The 25088-nt window shown below is 41.9% G+C and overlaps 1 protein-coding gene across 1 annotated transcript in view; it reads left to right on the top strand.

Moving 5' to 3' along the window:
* The window catches only part of MTAP (methylthioadenosine phosphorylase), a 69041-nt gene extending 55759 nt beyond the window's left edge, over positions 1–13282 (top strand). The window contains exons 6-8 of the mRNA XM_054031533.1: positions 2929–3168; positions 5749–5871; positions 11880–13282. Of these exons, the coding sequence (XP_053887508.1) occupies positions 2929–3168; positions 5749–5871; positions 11880–11918 (402 nt within the window). The 3' untranslated portion in view covers positions 11919–13282. The remainder of the gene's footprint in view (positions 1–2928; positions 3169–5748; positions 5872–11879) is intronic.
* The last annotated feature ends 11806 nt before the right edge of the window (positions 13283–25088 follow it).

The following is a 25088-nucleotide window of genomic DNA, read 5'->3' as shown; positions in this document are numbered from 1 at the left end:
CTGTCACAGGTTTATAGTAATGTTGTAAAATATGCTGTCTTGGCTAGCTGAGCCAGACTTTTATTAGAAGGAAAAAGGAAGGAGATAGGACAGAGAGAAATAAGGCAGGGAAGGAAAAAGGATGCATTTTGTGGGGGTCTCACATCCGAGAAGATGTTCAGGATTCAGCCAGAACTGGTGGAGGTGGCGATGTCATCTGCCTCTCTCAGGCCGTCTGCTCAGAACATTTCTCAGGATTAGGATGAAGAAGGTCTGGGGTCCAGAAAACAGTGGGCGTGGCAGCCATGATGGTAAAGATTGATCCAGGAGTCCATTTTTCTCTCCCAAAGTTTATTCCTTTAAGGATCCCAAAAGGGAGTGATAGGTGGAATTACCTATCCCCCAGTATGTTGGATACTAGACCTAATTGGTGGACAAAATAACTTTTGGTCGTCAGCTCCTCCTCTTTACCAAGCATGACCTTAACACAGTCCTTGAGTTACATCAGTAGGCCTTTTTGTTTAGACTGATTCAGTTTTTCTCCCTTTTGTACCTTTTCCCATCAGCATTTGCTATTATAGGTTATTGTGACATATTATGAACTTTTACTTACTTTTAAAGTTGAGCTCTCACAGTCCTGGTAAATGTGTAGGCCCAATTATTACAACAGGCTTATTTAATACTTTTAAGGATGGAGACTAGTCTATTCTTATACTTTTTTAAATATTGCTGCTCTTATTGTATGCACCTTGGGATTTCTGTTTGGAGGAGGGTTGTGCTATTTTAACAAGTAATAGGAAATGCTGCTTTTCTTTTCAGTATTGTTGTTTTAGGGAAGAGCTTGTTTATGGTTAAAAGTGCCTTTTTTCAGTGGGGCCGGAACATTCTTCCATCTGAGCAGAGGGAAAATGAAGAAAGAGATACATGTTAAGAGTCACTGAGGAATGAAATACACAGAGGGCACAGAATCACTTACAGAAGTTATGGTCAGATTAGTCTTCTAAAAATCTTTCAACCCACTTAGTCATCATGCTATCTGTTACCATTCCAAGGCAAACAAAACAATAAAGTACTAAGCAGGTGACTCAGTGTGTGTCCAGAGCATTTAATATATTCACGTATCAGTGCAGAGCTGTTAGCTCTTATTACCATTTTGCATCATTGTAGATAGTTATTGTTTCTGTATAATAAACAAAAATAGTATTTCTACGTGACTAAAGTTAGTCCTTTGCTTCTTAGAGCAGCAATAACAAAAGGGAGGTTCTACACACACACACAGTCGTCACTGATGGAACCACATCACTGTTTCCAAAACAAAAAAATAGATAAATCATGAATCTAGGCCTCTTTGCAGTTAAATCGCTAGATTATAAAGTTAAAGATAGATCATTTTAGTGCAATCCAGATATTTTTCTTCAAGTTCTGATTTTATCATAATATGCTTGATCTATGTCCTGGAGCTTAGCATGTCCTCAGAACCCCTCAAAAGGTGTATATTAGTATAATTCCCCTAACCCAATTGTAATAATTAAAACCAGACAAAAATCCAGAACTATAAGTGTGTTGTGGCCGGATGGAACAACTGGGATATGTAATTCATAGATTTTTTTTTAACAACTAAATTTACCAAAAATATCAGAGAAAAAGAAACTTTCCAGAATTTTATGAACTGTAAATCCAGAAATTAAATGAAGAGAAGTTGCCCTGAAATACAGAATGAGAAAGGAATGATCCTTTTCTCTGTTATGATAAAAGGAAACTATTTTGGAATGAGTTAGGCTGTGACAGTTGATACTAGTTCAGAGATTGTAAATTGTTTCCAGTGAGTTCCAAATAGTAAAAGTGAACCAATAAAGCATTCCTGGTCAGGATTGCACAGACTAATGACTAACATCTAGTGTACATCAAAACATACAGTTTAGCCACTGGTGTGGGAATTAAGACAGAGATATAACCCTCATATCTCCAAATCAATAGATTTCTCACCAAATTTCCACCATACTTCCCTCCCCCACATGCTTAAGCTTCGTCTTCACTAGACTTTTCTTAAAATTTCCCACCCTTGCTATCATCAGTTCAGTTCCACCTTTGGGAGCAATGGTGGTAATGGTAGTGTAAACTGGCCACCAGCATTTCCACTACCACCTTGTTTAGACTTGTTCTGACCAGAAGTCTCACTATAAGCAAGGCCTGCATATCAAACACACTTGCTTCCTGGCCTTCTCACCCAATGCTGGAAACAGAATCCCACTGGTGTAAACTGGATCAGCTGAGTTCAACTCCCACTGCAGCATTGCAGAGCAGGCATCCAGATATTTAGCCCCCTTTCCAACAATGGATGTTAAAACACAGTTGATCCTGTCCTCATCAGCAGAACTATTTGTTTTCAGCCCTGGGAAAGGAAGGGGGAGAGGGTTTCCTTGTTTGACACTTGTTGCCAAATTAGGCTCACATTCATAGTAAACCATGGCTCGTGAGCCACATGCGTCTCTTTTACAGCTAAAGTGCGGTTCGCGGAGTGTCCCCTCCTTTCTCCTCCCCTCGCACCCTACCTATTCTCCACCTACCAGACTGGGGGAGGGAGCTCAGGACTTCTGCCCTGCAGCAGAGTGGTGGGGCTAGGGAAGGGGGTCTCAGGGCTTCAGCCAGGCACCACCCTGAAAGGATGAAGCCCCGAGCCCCGGCAGGTGCCACCTCACGGGGCAGGTTGTGAGTGTCTTGCGGCTCTTGAACTTCCAAGAGATTATTGTATGCAGCTCCAAGGGTCAGTAAATTTGGCCACTCCTGGTATAAAGACAGCCTTATTGTGTGAAAGTTATTCAGATGAGAGACAAGAGTGTCACACTAGACAGAGATATTTGTTCTTTACTTACTTCTCTTGTATGAGGAAATAACTGGCTTCACATGGGTGATTAATAATGTGCTATTTCTGTGATAATATTTTTGAAGGTTCTTATGGAGATTGCCAAGAAGCATGGGATCAAGTGCCACTCAAAGGGGACAATGATCACCATTGAGGGGCCACGTTTCAGTTCTCGGGCAGAAAGCTTAATGTTTCGCAACTGGGGGGCTGATGTTATCAACATGACCACAGTTCCCGAGGTGGTTCTTGCAAGAGAAGTCGGAATCTGCTATGCAAGTATTGCTATGGCAACAGATTATGACTGCTGGAAGGAGCATGAAGAAGCCGTGAGTGAAGCTTCTGCTTTGTTTGGTCTTGTTGTTTTAGATTATGGCAAACTATATGTAGTGCAAGTGCATAAAGTTATACAGTTCTTGATAGAAATCACAGTAGGCCCTTTTATACCAGACAAATTCTGCTCTTAATTACACCAGTTTATATCCTAATTCACTCCATTGAAGTCATTGGAGTTATTCTGAAATAACTCCGGTGTTAGTGAGAGCAGGACTGAGCCCAACATCCCTGCTTTTTCCTTTCATAAAGTTCTCTTATCATGAATAAAACAGTTCACCTCTTATTGTGTGAATCAGGGTATATGTATAAAGCCAGTTGTGACATCATTTTCCTGTAACTGACCTTGTCCTTAGTCTCTTGACCTCTTCACAAAAAAACACATCCTTTTTAGTTCTTATACCTCTTTTCTCATGTAATATATTCAAGAACAACCACTAAGCAGCAGAATGCTTATGGTGCTTGCCAGTTAAACCTTAGTCATCACCGAAAATGGCAGCCGCAACTGTAGGACTTGCAAAAATGGAGACAGTTGTATATATTAGTTAATACGTGGCCAAAGCAACTCTGTAAAATAGCTGGTTCTATATTTTTTATGTTTATATTAAATATTTCCTAGCTTTTGGGGGGTATTTTGGTTTTGGCCAGAAAGCAAGTGTATCTAAAAAATAATTTATACAGAAAATTAGATAATTCCAAACTGGAAATGTGGCTTTTTTTCTTTTTCTTTTTCTTTTCTTTTTTTTTTTTTTTTTTTTTTTTTAACAACAGCAAGTGTCATTAAACATTGGAATCTCTTGTCAAGAGATATGGTAGATTCTCCATCACTTGCCTTTAATTTGAGATTCAATGTCTTTTAAAAGAGACGATCCTGTTCAATCAATAGTTATTGGACTTGATACAAAAATACTTCTGTGGCCTGTGTTGTGCAGGAATTCAGACTAGATGACCACAGTGGTTCCTTCTGGCCTTGAAACATCTGTCTTGGATGATTTAGAAACAACAAATCCTGCATCTTGGCAGGGGGTTAGACTAGATGACCCTTGTAGTCCCTTCTACCCCGATGATTCCAAATCTATGAAAGAAAATCAACATTTAGGGCCAGATCTTCTATTGGATGTGTGTGCACAGCTGCCACTTAAGTCACAGGGAGGGCATCCGTAGCAGAACTTTGCTCTTACTACATTTATGAAGGTGCTGATCAAAGCTCAGTAGTTAAGTTTTTGTTTGTGCGGGGGAGAGGAAGCGGGGGGGTGGGCGTTTTATTGCATTTGAAGTTGGGATTCAATATCTTTGTATATATGAAGAATACAGTGTAGCATTAACAAAATTACAACACAGGTAACGTATCTAAAAAGCCTTATTGCTGTCCAGTAGTGATGCCCTGAGATAACCATACAATTATGATAAATGCAAAATGGTGCATGTGGTCCCAGATTAAATGCAACTGATTTTTAAAGCTGGATTTGGGTTCTTTTTTCCATGGAGGATGCCATTATTAGACAGAAGGTTGTTTTGGTTCCTTAACTGTATATTTTCATACCTTTTAATATATTTGGATTTCTTTCAAGTTTAACCTTAACTCTGAATTTTCTGGGTTTGCTTGTGTTTGGGATATTTACTACACCCCTGTAGTGTATTTTATGCTAAATTACTTATATGCATTCTCAACCTTATCTCCATCTTAACATAGTTTTGAGCTGGAAAGAACAAATCTGTTGCAAAATTGAAACAGATTTCTGCAATATTGATCTGTCTGTGCACAGATGTTTTCACAAAGATGCAGGCAAACAGCAGCGAGGATATGGGTCCCCGATACCTTCACTTGCTTTCTGCATTGATAGTCCCATAAAATGCATGCTATGGGATAGACACAGTCAGGATATTGTAGATTCTTCAATTGCATTTTTGAAGACTGAAAATATTTGTACCTAGTGTCCATTATTATACAATAAGATTTCAGCCAGTGATGGCCCACTAAAATCTAAGTTATACCCTCACAAAGAACACTGAAGCTTTTACTGATACTATGAAAATCACCACACTGCAGTATTTTATTTAAAGCTGCTGATGCCATCCTGAGAATAGCACTGACATTTTTCCTACAGTTAAAACTTAATAGCCGCTCTTCCAGGTTGTCTTTGTATAAAGAGTCATTTTTTTACATTTTCAAACATTCTGTGGCAAGAGGTCTCACTCTATTCAGATGTGTCAACTGAGTAGTATTATAGTTATGAAGCATAAGATGGCTAGAATAAACATATGTCACCATTTCCACACCAATGCCCCTGTCCTTCAATCCTTACTCTGGTGAACAGTTTCATTGAGGTATCTTGAGTATGGACTTTGTAGAATCACTGCCCCATTGTGGAGTATAACAAAAAAATAAACTATTGATTCTTTAAAAAGATCTCCTTTGTGGCATGTTGTCATCTCAATTTAAAATGCATAGAGGATTTTTTGTTTTTATTCATGTGTTCTGTTCTGAGCTAAAACAGTTGTATGGGGGATGTAGGGTGTTGCTTAATTAGGAATTGAGTTTTGCGGAACATCATTAATTTTTATTGTATTTCTAGGTTTCAGTGGATAAGGTTTTAAAGACTCTGAAAGAAAATGCGAACAAGGCAACGAGCATACTTCTTACTGCTATACCTCAAATAGGTTCCATGGACTGGACAGAAACTCTGCATAACATGAAAGTAAGCACAATATTTGAACAGGTTTTTTGGGGGGTGGGGAAGAGAGGGGAAGGAAAGAAGTACGTGCTGTGTAAGGAATGGCCCACGATACTGCTATTCAAAACACTGTTTAAAAAAATTTGTGATTCAACAAAGTCACAATATGGGAGAGAAAGGTTCATTACAGAGTTTGACAAGCTTTATTGCAAACAGCTCGCCTCAATTTTATAACAAGTATTTCAAAAAGTAGAGGGACATCTGCAGTACATGTATGAAAGCTGTGGTACTCCTATAGCAAGGAAAAGTACAAATCTGCATGAGTCTCCACATTACAGACCTACATCTCTATTCAGTGGAGAGCTCAAAATAATAGTGAGCCAAATGGGAAGGATTAAACCTAATTGCACTTGTGAGTTTGCAAAAGGAAAGTTGTTCATTCGGTAACATGAGGATAACAGTGTAGATGTTCAAAATTCTATTCACCCTGGCACTGTGACAGTAGATGCTCAAAGCGGGATTGCTAGGGTGAAAAGGAAATATCTTTTCCCAAGTGTTATGGAGAGAGAATTTCAGACAAACATACAGGGTTGGCTTATGCAAATTCCACATCTGTTTCATCCAGTCACTTTATTCCTTTGCCTAGGGGAGAGAATCTTTGTCTCAGATGTTAAGATGTTGATCTCTTTCCCTACTCCTCCTGACTCCCTTACTCTCTGGTGTCAAAGTAGCTGAGGGGGACAGAGGGCTGAATGGGGCTGTGAAGGCAGGCAGCAGAGGCAAGCCAGATATGTGTGGCGGTCTGAAGGAATGAAGGGTGTGTATTGGGGAAGGAGGCTGTGTTAGGGAGAGTGGTGCTGTGTAAGGGAGGGAGGCCTGGGGACAGTAAACAAGACCAGTCCCTGAGTGCTGATCTATCTGCACTTTAAGGGCTCCCCCTGTGCTCCTCCCTTAGCACTTGAAATTTGAAGTTCCAATAAAAATATTATTTTAAAAATCTGTGTTTTCATATGGTCCAGTTAGTGAAGACTCACATCTCCTCATGTTTTGGCCCTATTCAAAGCCACACTGTCTCAGGCAAAACTCAAGCATGAATCCTTAAACAAGTTTAAGCTTTGAATTGACCGTAAGGTAGGTTCGCATGTGTCAAGGCTGCTTCCCCACTCTGAACTTTAGGGTACAAATGTGGGGGCCTGCATGAAAACTTCTAAGCTTAACTACCAGTTTAGATCTGGTCCGCTGCCACCATCCCAAGGCTAGTTCCCTTCCCTGGGAAGCCTTGAGAGACCTTCACCAATTCCCTGGTGAATACAGATCCAAACCCCTTGGATCTTAAAACAAGGCGAAATTAACCATCCCCCCTCCTTCCTCCCACCAACTCCTGGTGGATCAAGATCCAACTCCCTTGGATCTAAAAACAAGGAAAAATCAATCAGGTTCTTAAAAAGAAGGCTTTTAATTAAAGAAAAAGGTAAAAATCATCTCTGTAAAATCAGGATGGAAAATAACTTTACAGGGTAATCAAACTTAAAGAGCTCAGAGGACCCCCCTCTAGCCTTAGGTTCAAAGTACAGCAAACAGAGATAAACACTCTAGTAAAAGGTACATTTACAAGTTGAGAAAACAAAGATAAACTAACACGCCTTGCCTGGCTATTTACTTACAAGTTTGAAATAGGAGAGACTTGTTCAGAAAGATGTGGAGAGCCTGGATTGATGTCTGGTCCCTCTCAATCCCAAGAGCGAACGACTTCCCAAACAAAGAGCACAAACAAAAGCCTTCCACCCCCACCCCCCCCAAGATTTGAAAGTATCTTGTCCCCTTATTGGTCCTTTGGGTCAGGTGTCAGCCAGGTTACCTGAGCTTCTTAACCCTTTACAGGTAAAAGGATTTTGGAGTCTCTGGCCAGGAGGGATTTTATAATACTGTACACATGAGAGCTGTTACCCTTCCCTTTATAGTTATGACAGCATGGCTACAATCCAACACCATGGGATGGGTCCCTGGCTCACCTCTTCCCTGCTCCAGCCTTGATAAGCCCCAATATCGCTTTATCTTTTTCTGTCGTCTGGGAGGGGAGTTTAGTTTCCTTTGTAATGCTGTCCCCTCCTCCCAACACCTCTGTAGGCAGCCAGCTGGATCGCTTCACCTCCCTGCAGTCTTTGGGACGTTGTGAAGCAGGTAGAGGAGGGGGTAGTCAGCAAAGTCAACCTTCTTCCCCCATCCCAATCCACAGAAATCATCCTCGGGGAAACGGACTCCATCTTTTTTTTTTTTTTTTAATTGTAGGCTTTTTGGGTTTGTTTTGTTTTAATTAAAAATGATCCAGTGACCTGTTTGACCCACAGACGTTTTCAGGTTCACAGTCACATGTCTTTCCATGTCATGTGACCACCTTGGGTATGTCTACATTGCAATTAAACATCCATGGCTGGCCTATGTCAGCTGGCTCGGGCTAAGGGGCCGTTTAATTGCAGTGTAGATGTCTGGGGTCCCAGAACCATGGAGTCTATTCCCCTAAAGATGATTCTTGTGGATTGGGATGGGGAGAAGGTTGATTTTGGTGGCTGCCCCCTTATCCCGCGTCCTGCAAGCCTGAATCAGCTGACATGGGCCAGCCATGGTGTCTAATGGCAGTGTACCCTTTCTGTACTTAAGTGTCAGATGTGGGGTTGTCCTGCCAGTTCGTACATCAGGGTGGGGCAGTGCTGCTGGCTGGAGAGAGCTGAGGTTCCCTGTGCCCTGAGCAATGAAGCTCCAGTCCTTCCCATGTTGATTGTGGTCAGGTCTGAGTGTTTAAGGAGTGGAGAAAAGGATACTGGGAGTAGCTTTCGGAATTTGGGATGAGGGGCTTGGAAGCTACAAATGGGGCTGGGATTTACCTGATGTGAATAATTGAGGAATTGCTGAGTTGGAGTCCTGGAAGGAAGTTAGGAGGATCAGAAGTTGTGCCAGGCCGGGGGAAAGTGGTAGGAAAGTCTGCAGGTTGAGGAGGATGAGGATTTTTGAGGCACTGAATAGTGGTAAATAACATTTGGGATTGGGCCTTATTGTTTGTAGATAGGGTGAGAAGCAATTATGGGATGGAGTAGGGACAGAGATGCACTGGGTATGTTATAATGGAACCATACATTTAAAAAAATCCCGTCTCCCACGTTGGAGCTAGGCAAAGCTTTCTTCCATGTAAATTCTTGTTTGCCCCCTTTAAACGTCAGCAGTTTATTTTGTGATTACATTCGTTTTTCTGACCCTGTCCTCTCTTCCTGCTTGAACTAAAAACAAAGTGGCAGCACGTGCCAGATCCCAGCTGGTATTCTGGGGCCCTGCTACACAGGTGAAAGAACAACCACCCCTTCCATGCTTCAGCAGCTGGGTGCTTATCGACTGCTGTAAAAAGCCTGCTTCCGTAAACAGCAATTCTGAGAAGCATGAGATTGAGTTCAGAGCCTTTGCCCTCGACACCTACTGGTAACACCACCTCCCTTCACCCTCTGTCCTTCCCTCTGCTCATAACTGTGGGTGGGGAAACTTACTCAGGGAGGCATTTACCTCGTTCTCCTGCCCCCACATCTTGCAGCTGAAGTTTTCATGGGCCAACCTCCTCTATTAGAAGTTTTTGCAGTGTTTAACAGAGATGTTGAGTGAAATGTTCTTACTCCTGTGACAAGATTTCAGCATAGCATCTTTCACCCTGCCTGTCATCTCTTGCCTGTTCTCCTGTCTTTTGCTCTCAAATATATCTCTGAGCACCCTCCCATGTCCTCTCCTCAGTGAGAAAGAAAGTGAACGTTAGGTTGGAGTTCAAAGATATAAAAATAAGCTTTAACAGTTTCATGTGGGTGTTTTGTTGTTGTTTTTTTTAACTGTCAGCTTATCTACAGAGAGACAAGGTGGGTGAGGAAATATTGGACCAACTTCTGTTGATGAGAGAGAGAGAAGCTTTTGAAGTGAACACAGAACTCTTCTTCAGCCTGAAAGCTTCTCTCTCTCACCCACAGGAATTGGTCCAGTGAAAGATATTACCTCACCCACCTTGTTTCTCTAATATCCTGGGACCAACATGGCTACAATAACATTGCATACAGCTCATCTACAGGCCAATTTTTTATATTATCAAAGTTGTATGAAGTCAAACTAGGAGTCACCCCTGCTTCAGACTTAGTGTATTTAATAGCCTTCATAATTATCATTAATAATAATTTCCTCTCTGAAGGCATAGCAGTTGTACTAATGCTTCTCCTTTAAGGAACAGATGGGATAGAATGCCTGTAGGCTTCCAGTACAGGACATGATGATGTCATTGTGTTTGTGCTACCAGCCAGGAAATACCAAAAATGTTAATTAACTTGTAAGCCCAAACACAGAATCAATTGCATAAATGATGGGAGACTCTTGATTTGAAAACAGATCTTGTGTTTGTGATGCTTCAATAACAAAGCTAAGTAAACTATGTAGAGCCCTACATAGTTATATTTAGCAAGTGAAAGCTCAACTGATTCTCATGAATAGCCCTTTGACTGATATATGTTTAGACTTGCTCCTTATTTAGCATATCCATGAGGTAGTCTGAGTTTGTTACTATGATATTTTATCTTTTGTTAGTCATTTGATTAGGGAAAACATTGGACAGAGAAAAACTCAGTCTCTTTGCTGACCAGAGTTTCAACTCATGGGCTAGGTGATAATCAATGATGGTGTCATTTGGACTCAACACAAAAGCACAATACAGTTTAACATAATGTGACACAACCAGCAGTCTTGGCTTGAGAGAGGCTCAATACTGGGATAGAAAGGAAATTTCATGTTAAGACTGATCTGTCTTCTAGAGCACATGTAGGGAAGTCTGTTCACACAAAGGCCTTGATTCTGCAGTGAGTGCCATACAGACAAACTCCAGTCACCATGCAGAGCTCCACTGAGTTTTGGGTACATTTAAAAAAAAAAAAAAAAAAAAACAACCCACCCACCCACACACACTTGCCTAGATGTTTTAACTAATTCATTTCAAAGGCCTATTGTATACAGGGCAAATTGTATTTTAACATGTTGGCTGATCAAGGTGGATAGTAGGTGAGAGTTTAGGGATTTCCTTAACCAGTTAACACATGCTAAAATATAGCTTGCCCCTGTCTACAGTAGGGCTTTAAAATGTGTTTCCTAGCTAACTTTTTTTTCTCTGTGTTTAGTTATACCCTAAGTGACATGCGTATTCACTACACACGTGAGGCCCCGAGCCAACAAAAGTTTAAGTACATGAGTAACTGTATTCATGGGAATAGTCTCAATGAAGTCTATGTGATTAAAAGTACTCGTGTGAAATGGGATTCGCTACTGGTTTTACTGCAGGATCACAGAGTTGGGTCCAAAAGGGCCGAGCTTCTCCCATTAAACTCAGTGGAAACTTTGAGTGTTCAACATCTCTCAGACTCTGATGCTCAGCTTGGCCCAAGCCAGTCCCTAAGTTTCATGAGCATTATATTCATTGCATTCTAGTTTAAGGAAAACAATTGTTTCTCATTACTTTCAATTTTCTGATGCTCGGGGTTTTTTACATAAGTTAAAGGAACATGCAAAACTCATTTTCTTTTTTAGCATTTTTGTTATTTTCAGAATTTTAGGATTAAGTTTACTTATAGATTTCTATAAATCCAATGGGTGTGACCAATATGCTACTTTTCAAACAGTTAAAGTACCCAAATATGGGACTTTTCTTTAATTTTTAAAGCTAAGTATTCATTTTAATCTAGTACTTTGTGGAGTTGATTTGTAACAACAATCACCAGTTAGTACGTATGGAAAATTGTAATTATAGGATACTAGGTTCACAATTGCTGGAGGTTAAAGGGTCTGTTCTCCCTGTCTCACCCTCAGGTTTTATTCAGAGCTACTGCACACATCAAGAGAATTCATACCCGTTTCTAATCTGCATGCAATCAACATGGTTTGCTGTTGAGAATGCTTTAAAATTTAAAGTTATTTGTGTGTGTATATTGGGATAGGGTGTATTCAACTGTTTTGATTTTGTATTTCAGTGTACTGTGCAGTGCTCAGTCATGTTACCAAAACATTAAAAGCATGGATGGGCTCTGAAGTTTGAATGCTCAGAAGAAAGGAGAGGATCAGTCTTGAACATCTAACAGTTACAATATTTTGGGAATTTGATGTTTAGCATGAAAAAATATAGTAAATGTTGCACTGGTCTATTTCTTGTCTGCTAGTAAAGTATCATGGTAAAGACTGTTGAAGAACTTACCAATAGTCTTGGAATATATTGATTGTATGAACTGGTAGGGCAATAGGATAAGCATTCCATAACAAATTATCATATTTAAGATCCTAGTACTTCTGTTCTTATTTACAAACTTCAGATGAGAAAGAGTGCTTTGTTCATCCTTTGCTCAGTAATAGCTCATGGCCTGGAAGATGGTAAGAGAAGAGGAGGGGTTAGATTGTGTACTCTTATTGATCAGTTTAAAAAGATAAAGACTTCAGAAAGTTAAAACGACAGAGCTATTAGTTGCTTTGCAATCTCCTTTTTCTGAGAGCCAACTATCTTTTATCACAAAAATATAACTGAAGGACTATAGGTTACTTAAGAAAATACACTGCAGTATTTTTATATTTTTTTTATATATATTTTACCTGTATTGATTTTCACTGTTCTCTTATGGAAAAAATTGCTTGCTGTGGAGTTTGTAACTTGGACATCTTAAGCCCAAATTTTAAAAGCATGTCCACTTTTGCTGCCATACTGTTTCACCATAAGAAATTGTGCCAGCTGTTTTGCAGCAGCAATAATTTTGAGTACAAATGTCATCATTTTAAATGTTTACTTGATTGCATGAGCAAGTCAGGAGGCAAACATCTAGATCTGTGTCTGCAATTGATTGCAGGCACAGCTATTTACAGGTACATAAATATTCCTGCAAAATTGAGTCTGGATTTCAATCTCTTAAAAAATTAGACTCATGAAACTTTATGAAATTATGTTTCTCAATTTTAGCTTGAGCTGCTTGAGTTTGGGAAGGAATAATGTGCATCACGGATCTAATCCAGAGCCCACTGCAGTCACTGGAAAGACTTCCATTGTCTTCATTGGAGTTGGCTTGGGCCCTAATTAACTAAAACTGAAGTGACAAATTTAGCATGCCATTTAGGCCTGATGCCACTGTCTGTTCTGTGCACCAAGGGTAGCATTTTCTGTTACATTTGTCTACAGAATTCTTTTTCTTTAGTTTTATTCTGATTTACAACTATGTTAGTGATGAATGTATCTACTGTTGATTGTATCCAATGTATATATTCATGCACCTCTACATCTTCTACTGCATACGCAGAATGAATACAATTTGCCTTCAAGAAAGTAATCTGCTGCTGCTTGTCTAATAAATAAACCAAATGTAACCTCCTGCTTCTATAAATTCTGTGGGAATGGCTTTGTTTTTTTATTTCTGGACATTATTCAGATAACTGAGTTTAGCTATTTGGATGGCAAAGATACTGGATAAGCATGTAATTAGTCTATACAGTAATTCACTAACGCTGTATTAAAAGAAGTTGAAAATCTGGAAGTATTGTACTACTTTTGTGTACACCTAAGCAAAACCTTGCATGGTTAAGGAGAAGAGTACATGAGTTTAGATCTTAGACATATTTCAGAAAGTAGAAATCCTGCCCAAATAATACAGATGAAAACACAAACCATGCCAGGTGAAGAGAAGACTGGAAATGAAAAAGGCCAATTATCACCAGTTGTTAAGATAAAAATGAAGCCCTACATGAAGAAAAACTAAAGATAAAGTATTTAAAAACATTTTAATTGTTGTTGTTATTGTATTGCAGTAGCACCTAGGAATCCAAAGCATAGACCAGGATCCCATTGTTTTAGGCACTTTATAAACACAGAACGAAAAGACATCGCTACCCAAAGAGGCTTACAATCTGGCTACATGTGTGTCTCACTGTAGGTCTTCCAGACCACTAAGATTAGGAGAGAAATTTAGATGTCAGAAGATAATTTAGTTCTACTTTTTTGCATCAGTCATCATTACTACAACCAGATTTCTTTGAAAAAGTGAATAATTAAAGATCATCATTAAAAGGTCCTCCATAAAATATTAAGACAAAAAAATCCTGATTTTTGTGGGAAAGGTCTGGCGTGAATTTAAAATGGGTGAAGCAACAGAAAATAATTGTAGTAAGGGGTGGCTCTTCAGTTCAGAACTGACCCCAGTGCCGTTTTTTTTTTTTTTTTATATTTGGACCCTGTTCCTGGTTTGAGAACTCTGCAGGTGGAATCACACTTGGGCCTTGGAGAAGAAAGTGGAGGTCTATTAGTGAAATTTGCCAATAATGCAAAGTCGTTTGTGTTAGTAAAAGCTATTCAAAACAGAAAGGAATTCCAGATGGATTTAATCATAGATGCTGGAATGTACCTAAAAGGGGAGATCCTGGCCTAGGCCTTCTGCACCACTTAAATCCATTCCTTGACATTTCTAAGACCTCTTCTGCTGCATTCTGTACACCTGCTGCCAGAGACATGATGCTGGGTCAAATGCTTCAGTGGTCTGATCGAGTATGGCTATTGGAGTTGTGAATTTAATAGTCCAGTTCTACAGAGCAAACAGACATTGAAAATGGTTTTGCTAAGTTTTATTGTCATTTAAAAAAATAATTTGCCTCTGTTGGGAAGTTTTTTTTTTATTCCCTCAGCAAAAAAAAAAAAGGGGGGGGAGGGACTGGTAGTGCACCCTATCTAAAGGTTGCCTAAAACTTTGTTTTAAATCCCCATTTTTAAAAGCAATACAACTTTGCAAATCCAAGTGTTTGGACTGAAATTTTCCATATTTGATGTCTGCCTTTGATGGAGTCCCTGCTCGCCCTCTCTCCCCCCCATCCAAAAACACAGAGTTGCCATTTTAAGAAAAAGCTTGAGGAAAAACAGGTGGTTTTGCCAGTTCTACATATTTTCTGAGCAGTTCTGTAGAGCTCTAACACCTCAGAAGTTTGGATCCAGAACTTGAAATTTGATAGAGGGATAGTCCAGTGGTCAAAAAAGGTTTTGCTGTCCCCGTATAAGTCCGTCAAGATCTGACGGACTTACAAACCACAGAAAATTTCTATTTGCACATGTGCAAAAGAACATGTTAGAGGCTAGTGCCTATAGCCTCTGAACTCTCTTTCTGCATTGCACATACTTCCCAGAGTCACGGAGCCTGCTGCACTGTTTTGAAGCAGTCACACAACTGACTTGGGTGGGACACAGGCAGCATGGATCCTCCCAGGCACCCTTTGGTATAAGAGAAGATGTGCTGCTTCTGCTATTCCAACAAAAGACCCTTTGGCCAAGTAGATGGATACTAAGGGTACGTCTTCACTACCTGCCGTATCGGCGGGTAGCAATCGATTTATCCGGGACCGATATATCGCGTCTCGTTAAGACTCGATATATCGATCCCTGAACGTGCTCACCGTCGACTCCGGAACTCCACCAGAGCGCGCGGCGGTAGTGCAGTCGACGGCGGAGCCGCGGCCATCGATCCCGCGCTGTCTGGACCCCAGGTAATTCGATCCAAGATACTTCGACTTCAGCTACTCTATTTGCGTAGCTGAAGTTGTGTATCTGGATCGATCCCCCCCCCAGTGTAGACCAGCCCTAAGCCGGAAGCCAGGAGATAGGTTTCGTCTTATGACTGGTGGTAGTAATGTCATGCACTTCACAACCCTGCCGGTCACCGTGAGGGCGGTAGTCAGGCTGCCTTCGGCGGCACGCCTGCGGGAGGTCCACCGGTCCCGTGGAAATTCAACGGCGGGGACGCCGAAGGCGCGGGACCGGCAGCCCTCCCGCAGGCATGCCGCTGAATCCGCGTGACCAGCGGACCTCCCGTAGGCATGCTACCGAATGCCGCCTGACTGCTGTGCTTGGGGCAGCAAAATACATAGTCGCCCCTGAGCAAGGCCTCATACCCCTACCTTCAGTAGGAAACGCAGCCTGTGGGGAGCAAGAGTGAGGATGAAAATTGCTTGTCTCAAAATTAATTGATGACATTAGAAAGGAAGGATGGCCGTGCCATTAAGGCTCTGGATTAGCATTTGGGAGACATGGGTTCAATTCCTAGCACTATCATGAATTCACAGTGTGACCCTGCGGCAAGTAATTTAATCTCTCTCTCCCTCTGTTCCCCATCTGTAAAATGGGAATGCTACTTCTCCTGCCCACCGGTCTTGCCTACTTAGACTGTGAGCTCTTTGGGCAAAAGAGTGCCTCACAAGTCTCCTGGGGTGTGAACCCAGGCAAACTGAGCCAGCTGGCCTTGGTTTGGAAATCTTTGCAAACTGAAAGTAGCAGATTTCATATAGCTCTGGAACTTGGTTTGTGAGCATTATCACTAATTAGTCACTTACCTTCCAACTCCCATTGCCCTGATATACAAGAGCAACTCTTCAGCTAGTTCCATGCTCTCAGAATGGAAGCTTTTGATACAGAACAGATGTATGCCTACTTAACTGCATGGTACCACAGTCAAGGGCATAACAGCAGTTAAAGATGAACAACATTTGTATTCAAGAGAACTGTTATGTGTAATCATATTTCACATTTATATTTTCCACTGGAGGGTTCCTAATGTGCTTTGCAGACTACAGAGTTTTACATACATTGTGTTATGAGATTTTGTACATAGACCTTCAAATTATTTCTGAATGACCCATTAATTTTTGGACTCTTGTTTGTGATAATTTTGCTTCTCAATCAATGAGGTATTTTTTAGAGATGGGTCCTGGTCACAAAGTTCATATCCAAAATTTCTCAAATGTTCAGGGGTGCCCAGTTCTTGGATTCCATTCTGAGCTCACCTTTGTTTTTTACATTGTCTATTAAGCTTTAATAGTGACTTCCAAAGATCTTGTTTAACAATGAGATCATATCAAGTTTATAGGCTAATTGCCACCACTAGCACAGGACACAGGGGGCATTCAGCACCTACCTTACTTCACTTTCTGAGTTGTATTCCCCTCCCCACAATTTTACAGGCAGATGAAATCTGCCAGTTGTGACACAAACCCCCGTCTCCCACAACTCAATCAGCTAGCAGGGATCCCCAGTGGAGCTTGAAGGAAGGAGTCTGTTAACTAGCCTACTGTTAGTACACAGTACAACTTTACAGCGTATAATGTGTATTTTATAAGCTAAAGGCTATTGTGCTGTACAGCCAGCAAATAAAGCCTTAGCTTCTCAGGCCATGAAGCGTAAGTTGAAGATGGTAGCTAGTAAGAGAAGTAGAGACAGACTGTGTGAATTACATACATTGGAGCTTTGTCCATCAACTGGCTCATGAGAGCCTATTTTGACACTGGAAATCCAGATAAAGTGGTAGTTTCTGGGGGTTATCCCAAATAAACCAAGCTGATGTCTTACAGACAAGCTTCTCACCACACAGGGGAATTACTCAGCCCAACTTGTGAGTCTGCATGGCCTGAGGTGTAGTATTGGAGGTGGACCAACCTGAAAAAGTCCACTTTTGGAGCTTCCCAGGCATAATTCAGCCTCTCAGACCTAAGCCTGGTCTACACTTAAAAATTAGCTCGATCTAGCCATGTTACTTTGGACTATGACAAATTTTGGACCCTGAACACCATAGTTGGGCTAACATAATCCTTGGTGTAGATGTTGCTATGTTGACGGAAGAATTCTTCCATTAACCTAGCTACCACCGCTCTGAGAGGCGGATTAACTATGTCAGTGGAAAACCCCTGCCACTGCTGCAGGAAACATCTACACTACAATGTTACAGTTGCAGCACCGCAGTCGTGCCACTGTAGTGGTGGTAGTGTAGACGTGGCCTGCCATACTGTGGTGGAGGAAGCCTTTTTGGGGTGTGAGATTGAATATGGAATTCCTCTGCTTCCTGCTCCCATCCCAACTTGTTTCACTATCACCGTGCTTTGAGGCCTGGTCTACACTTAAAAATTAGATAGACCTAGCTACATTGCTCATGCCTGGGGAAAAATTTGGGCCCCATGCAACATAGTTTGGTAAACCTAACCCCCAGTGTAGATGCAACTAGGCCGATGGAAAAATTCTTCCTTTGACCTAGCTACCACCACTCACAGAGTTGGATTAACTACAGCAATGGAAAAACCCCTTCCATCAATGCAGGAGGGATCTACACTACGGCACTATAGTGGCACAATTGCAGCTCTGTAGCTGTGTTGCTGTCACGTAGACATATCCTGAGGAGTGAATTAAGGGAAATTAGCAATTACCTTTGGAGCACAGTATTAAAGAAAACAAACCAGAAAGAAGAACATAAAAATGGCCATACTGGGTCAGACCAAAGCTCCAGCTAGCCCACTATCCTGTCTTCCAACAGTGGCCAATGCCAGGTGCCCCAAAAGGAATGAACAGAACAGGTAATCATCAAGTGATCCATCCCCTGTCACCCATTCCCAGCAGGACACCATCCCTGCCCATCCTGGCTAATAGCCAGTGACCTATCCTCCATGAATGTTCTTATGTTCAGAAGAGTCACTGGGAAGAGAAATCAAAATGCAAATAGATAATAAAGTGAAAATGGTAGAAATACTCCCACCCTCAGAAGTTCCTGCAGGATCATCCCCTACAGCACAGTTTCTATTATTTTGTTCAGCCTAGATTTAAATGTCTCAGGAGATGGGACTTCTGCCACTTCTCTTTGGAGATATTTCCAGAGCCTAATAGATCTCACTCATCAGCATTCAGCCTAGATCATCCCTTGTCTCAGTTGCATCCCAGTGCTCCTATGTATACCCCTCTGCATTACTCAAAAATGATTCCTCGCACTCCTTCACACCCTTCAGATATGTATAAACTAGTAGTGTGTCCATCCCCTTCCCCCTCCATCTTCCAGCCACTGCTTAGCCAAGCTACATTTAGCTCCTTTCATATTTCCTTATACATCAATTCCCTCCAGTGCCCTGATCATTTCTGTTGCTCTTCCCGGGGCACCCTCCCCTTTGTCAGGATCCGACTGGTAATGAATGTGATGCCCAGAAGCAAATACAATATAGCAGATACAGGTGCACTACACTCACATTGCGATGGGATCATTACCCTGTCCCCTTTCCTTGTGAAGTCCAAAATTGGACATATTACTAACTCACATCCAATTTTCTGTCTGCCATAACACCCAGGTCCCTCTTAGCATCTGCAAGGTGGCCTAGACGTGACATAAATATCATATGCATACTGAAAACATTACAGCTCATGCATTGATATAAATACTGATGATAATTTAACAGCTCTGATAACACTGTGGTGTTCTGGTGGTCCTAGTTTGGGAAAGGATTTTTTTATACCCACAGCAGATAGGTGCTTATTAGCATTAGGAGCAATCTGCATCATTCAGGAGGCACTCAGCACCTGGCAGGATCAGGCCCTTAAGACAGAAACTGTGGGCTAACTGTTCTAAGGGTTGCTTCCTCTCATCCACCATCATTATGGTAATGACTGAAGCAGGACAATATGAGTGAATGGAACCTAACATTTCGCAACACACAGGGGTGTGTGGCAGCCTATTCTGATTCTTATAAAAGTAATTATTTACTCAGGACAGGGAATTGGCCTTATATTGTAAACCGTCTATGTATTTAGGCAAGTTTGAAAATGTGGTTTTAATTTCTGCACATACTTTTTGGACAGCACTTTCTCTGTAGCTGCAGCCTTGAAGACGCCTGACTCATTCAAACATGCAATTCACCATCTGCTCTCAAAGACAAACTGCAAACTAAGGAGGGCTGTTCTCAGAGGAATTTTAAGAGAGTTTGTACTCACGAGCGATGCTGCAGTAATAGTCAGGACAGGACAGAAAAGCTGACGGTGGCTTTATCACATCAATAGCCCTCAACTCCCTTCTAGAAGGACCACCTCTTTGGAGTCTCCAGACCGTAAAGCTACCAGCAAGGAGGTTCAATTATAATACAGTAGAACCTTAGAGTTACAAACTGACCAGTCAACCACACACCTCATTTGGAACCGGAAGTAGGCAATCAGGCAGCAGCAGACACACACACAGCAAATACAATACTATGTTAAATGTAAACTACTAAAAAAAGTAAGGGAAAGCAGCATTTTTCTTCTGCATAGTAAAGTTTCAAACCTGTATTAAGTCAATTTTCAGTTGTAAACTTTTGAAAGAACTAGAATGTTTTGTTACAAACATTTCAGAGTTACAACCAACCTCCATTCCAGAGGTGTTCTTAACGCTGAGGTTCTACTGTACACACTTGCTCATTAGAATCTGAACTAAGACTCCCTAACTTATTTCCCATAACCAAGGAGCCCTTAGTAATAATCCCAAAAGTAGTTCATCACAGAGGCTGGCCCTTTCAGGGGAATCAGGGGCCAATCTACCTGCGATAGGATCTGCTAAGGAGAATAAGCCAACTCAGATCTGCTTGTGAGTAATTAATTACCTAAATGGCTGGGTGACAGTTAATTACTTAGGGAACACTTGGGCCTAATAAAGGATTATAAGGGCTTGGGCAGATAGCTCTGAACATTTGAAAAGAGGGACTTCTCAGAGAAGCTGCTTTGAGAGCTTACCAGAAAGGGGACAAAGCTCTGAGAGGGCTATGAGTGGTGACAGCCTGGTCCCCAAGAATAGAACTTACTAGACAGCTGCAAGAAGTCAAGGTTGTTGAGGTACTACATGCTGCTCCAAAGAAGAGCTGCAGCAGTTTGACCTCTGCAGGAGCCCTGAGGTGGATCTCTTATCCAGGTGACAGGAGAAGAGGGTCCTGGTCTGAGAAGGTCTTAGTGGTGATGGGCCTGGATGGAGATGGACGGACTCAGGTAGGACAGACTAATATTGACCTGACCCCCTCCCAGCTGGGACACAGGGTGGAGGGGAGAGGGAGTGAAGAGTTGCTTACATGTTTGTTTTGTCTCTGGTTAAATAAATTAGACCCACTGTTCATTACATAACAGCATCACTGAATTAACTGAAAGCCCACTAGGGGAAACTGAGGCAGGGATGCTTTTGTTGCTCTCCTCTGGGCCACCAGGGTGTGTATGAGGTGACACCAGAGGGCATGGGGGTGGGGTGAGCACCCATGCTATCACACGTGGGAACTGAAACATACTTATGTATGGTGGAGTCCTTTTTCCAGCTTGCAATGTATCTCAAACAAAATCAGTAAATGGTTTAGATTATTTGATCTCTGCCAAACCTTGTTTGTCAATGTACAGTAAGGTCAGTGGACAATGGCTTAATTCTTAACTTACAATTAGTTAGTCTAAAATATTTAGACACTTGACACCAGATCCTCAAAGTACTTAGGCTCCTTACTTTTGTTGATTTCAGTGGAAATTAGGAGTCTAGCTACCTTTTGAGGATCTTGGCCTTTTTGGACTCTCTAAGGCGGGGTCAGTATGGGAGAGAAAACCAGCTTGGGAAGAAAGAGGTTGAGACCCCCACAAGGGTAAAAAAATAACCAAAAAGTCTGAATCCTTGGTCCTTCGTCTCCATTGCCTGGCAGTTTATGTAGACCTTTGGCCCAGTGCAAAATTAATGTAAAGCACTAAAAAAAAAATTAATTTACTAGCATTGTCATTCACTTTGCACAGATGTAAATGACAGAGGCACAAGAGATGAGGCAGTGCAAAATAAACCCCTTAAAATCTAAAGCTGTCAACCCACATTATAAAAATCTATCTTAACCCAGAAAACTTTCAAATGATTCTTTGGGTAGTAGACTTTTCTAGTGAAGGTCCCCAAATTTAGACTTGCTTAGAACTTTTCATTTTTTAATTAGTAGAGCAAAACTGGGTGATGAGAGAAAAAAAAGTTTTGATTTCCCCTCCCCCACCTTTCTCTGATTGCAATCTATTCCCAAACAATTTGCAATCTTGAAAGTATTGTTTATTTGCATCCAATCAGCAAATAATTCCTATATCTTCTGACCGCTTATTAGGAATATTTTAAATCAAGCTGTTGTGACTGGATGCACAGACCAGATGACACATCATCCGTTTCTGTTGACATCTGTTGCATCAGTATCTTTTCCTGCCAGCACATGTGACTGCTAGATTAATTATAGAAAACAAATACAAAAAGGGGGGAATACAGGTGAAGTGCTTCATTTACAAATGTGACTGTTCAGTTTTTATGAATGTTCCAGCTCTAAAGAGAAACTAATTATAAAACTTTAATAGGGAAAATCTTGGAATTTGTAATGTAAAGAGCACTGGACATGGGGCAACAATGAACTAACAAAGCCTTTAAAATACTGGCTTTAACTTGCTATAGAAAAGCGACTGCAAGCTTTGACCCACCTACACAGGCAGGTATAGTTGAGGATGGCACCTGGGCTGGATGGTACAGCCGCTTTGGGACATAAAGATCCCCATGATTTTGGTCTCCCCCTGCTACAATTTCCCTAGCAAAATGAAGTCTGCTGGGATTTGGGGAAGTTTGGACCCTGAGGAACCCTCACAAAATAAAAAGTTGCACTCTGTTAGCAGAGCCTTATAGAAAGCAGCCAGAAAAGAAGGGGTGGGGTAAGAGAGTGCCAGGTTCTGTGAAATCAGCTGTCCATGCAGGGAGAGAGTTATTTCAATAATGTATGTACCTTTGGTTTGTTTCTTTCTGAACTGTGACTAATACTTAAAAATGTTGTGAAAGTACATATTTTGCTGGCTGCCTGAGAATAAAATTTGCTGGTCTCTTTAGGAAAAACAAGAGGTTTGTTTTTGTTTTGTTTTGTTTTTTTCCTTTGTCTGTCGGTCTGAGAAGGGCTGAATTGGCTCTCTTCCATCACCCCTAATAGAACTAGTTTTTAAATGTAAATTTCTTATCTCATGGGATTACTGATTTTACTCACAATCCTGTATCTGGTCCTTTTTCCTCTTCTCCCCCATGCTGCCTGCAGTTCTGGTCCATGCTCTTTTCTACTTTGTTCCTCCCCTCTTCTTTGTTTGCATGGGGTGTGTTTTTTCTCTTCACCCCTACCACATTGGCGCTTCCTGTCTTAGGTTCTGGTACTCCCTTGTTTCTGCATCAGAATAGTTCAGTAACTATTCAAGAATCTAACTTACTGCTGCCCATTCCCAAGAGCCTCTGTGCAAAGAAATCCAAAAAGTCCTGCCCTGAAGGATGCTACCAGTCATGAGCTACTTATTCTACAAAACAGGTGTACCTACAGCCACAAACAGGCTTCCACATCACTCAAGTTCCAGCTTCGTCTTGCTCCGTTTCCAGGGACCACACTGTCCACAACTCTGTACCTCAGTCAGACAGAATGATGTATGGGCAGTACATCACTATGCCTCTAACACAGCCAATTGCATGGTTGAGTGCTTTGCTGAAGCAGTGTCCATGCCTCTAGGATCTAATCCAGCTCCCATTGCAATCAACAGGAAGAATCCCATGGACTTCAGTGAGAGCTGGAGCAGATGCAAAGTGAGGAGAGAGAGAGAGAGTTCCACATTTGTGTGTGCTGAGATGTATTCTCCAGATTGTCATGTGATAGGGAGGCTATTTCTGGCCCTGTTGATCTTCATTGCTATTGGGGAGGGGGAGGAAAGGGGGGCAAACTTATTTTCTCAAGTAGATGTCCCTGATTTGCTGAACTTTTGAAGGCCTTACACTTAACTTGATGGCACTTCTGTATGCAATGCAATAACTTGGGCCGCACATCCAATCAATTCCAAAATTTCAGGAAATGTTCTAGGCATCAATGGCCCAACTGATCTGAAGGAAAACAAATCCAGTGTGTGGGGGGGTGGGGGGGAGGGGTAGAGAGAGCCTACCATTGTTTAGCATAGCCAAAACCTCAAGTACTTCTGCAATTATCTATCGCTCAAGTAACTGGCTGATGGCACCCATTAATGCTTTCCATCATAACAAAACCCCTGCTCATCCTCCAATATAATTTTAACATGTTGATGCTCTAATGATTTATCTCTCAGGCAAATAGGGGAATGGGGGTGTGCATACCTCTCCTAGTATGGGGAATGAGGGACGCTTGTATGGAGGAAGGTGGGAATGAGAGGCAGACAAAACGCCTGGTGGGGAGATTGGGGACCCTAGAATGGCAAAAGGGGGCACACAGAGCTGCTTGTGGGGGGGGGGGAAGGGTTAAGGGGCAAGGAGGGCATGGGGGAGGTGGGAATGAGCAAAAAAAATGCTGCTATTCAGGGAAAATGGTGGAACACACAACCTGTGGTTGGGGGGAGATTACCGGGAGATGGAGAGTCTCTGAAATGGAGGGGGATAGGAGGGGTGGTAAACCAGGAGCTTGTTGGGAGTAGGGTGACCAGATGTCCCGATTTTATAGAGACAGTCCCGATTTCTGGGTCTCTCTTATATAGGTTCCTATTACCCCCTACCCCCTGTCCTGATTTTTCACACTTGCTGTCTGGTCACCCTAGTTGGGAGAAAATGAGGAAGGCATATGCAGTGAGCTCAGCCTACTAAAGATAGGAAGAGTGACTGCCTAGTAACTTGATAGCTCTATACAATCCTCCTAATGGTGACTGCCTTCTAGAAAATGGGCTTATAATTCATGCTGCTTTTAGGCAGGCATTTGTGAGAGTCCTACTAATCTCCGTGGGGCAACAAAAATGTCCATTACCTCGGAGAAGCGTGCATATCAGCTGTTAAGGGTGTGCCAAAGGAGACAGACTGACACCCCTTAGTGACTGCTCCCTACCAGGGTCCCTCTTCCCCTCCCCTCCCCCCATCAGTATATCTCTAAATCTGTTTGGAGAGGTCTGGAACTGCTGCCCTGCATTGTCCTGGTGCCTGAGGCATTCAAATTTGTAGGCATCTCAGGAAGTAGCATTGGTAAACTTTGGTCAAAGCCTGGCCTTCTCTCAAGTCAAACCGTGCAAAATAGAAATAACCCATGAACAATTTATTTGACCAGACTGTTCAGTTCTAGTTAAATCCAATGCCAGGACACCTGGAGCCTCTTTCGACTGAAGCGTTCTGACTCCGCCATGATCTGTACAGAATCATGCGCAGAGACTGACCAAGGAGAATGAGGAAAGGGACGTCTGAATGACATCCCCCCCCCCCCCCCCATCTTTTAGCATCTTACCTTGGTTGTGGCCGATGGAGAGCTGCAGTCGGGCTGTAGAACAGGGTTGGTTCAGGCGCTTGTTCTCCAGCGGCTGCTTACACGCGGGCTTCCCATGGGGAGCACAGCTACTGCAGGCTGGGACCGAGGGGTTGGTTGTCTAAGCCGCCTTACTGGGTTCG

The sequence above is a fragment of the Malaclemys terrapin genome, chromosome 6 (assembly GCF_027887155.1).
Source record: "Malaclemys terrapin pileata isolate rMalTer1 chromosome 6, rMalTer1.hap1, whole genome shotgun sequence".
In the NCBI taxonomy this organism is placed as follows: Eukaryota; Metazoa; Chordata; order Testudines; family Emydidae; genus Malaclemys; species Malaclemys terrapin.
This window is presented reverse-complemented; position numbering and strand designations above follow the sequence as displayed.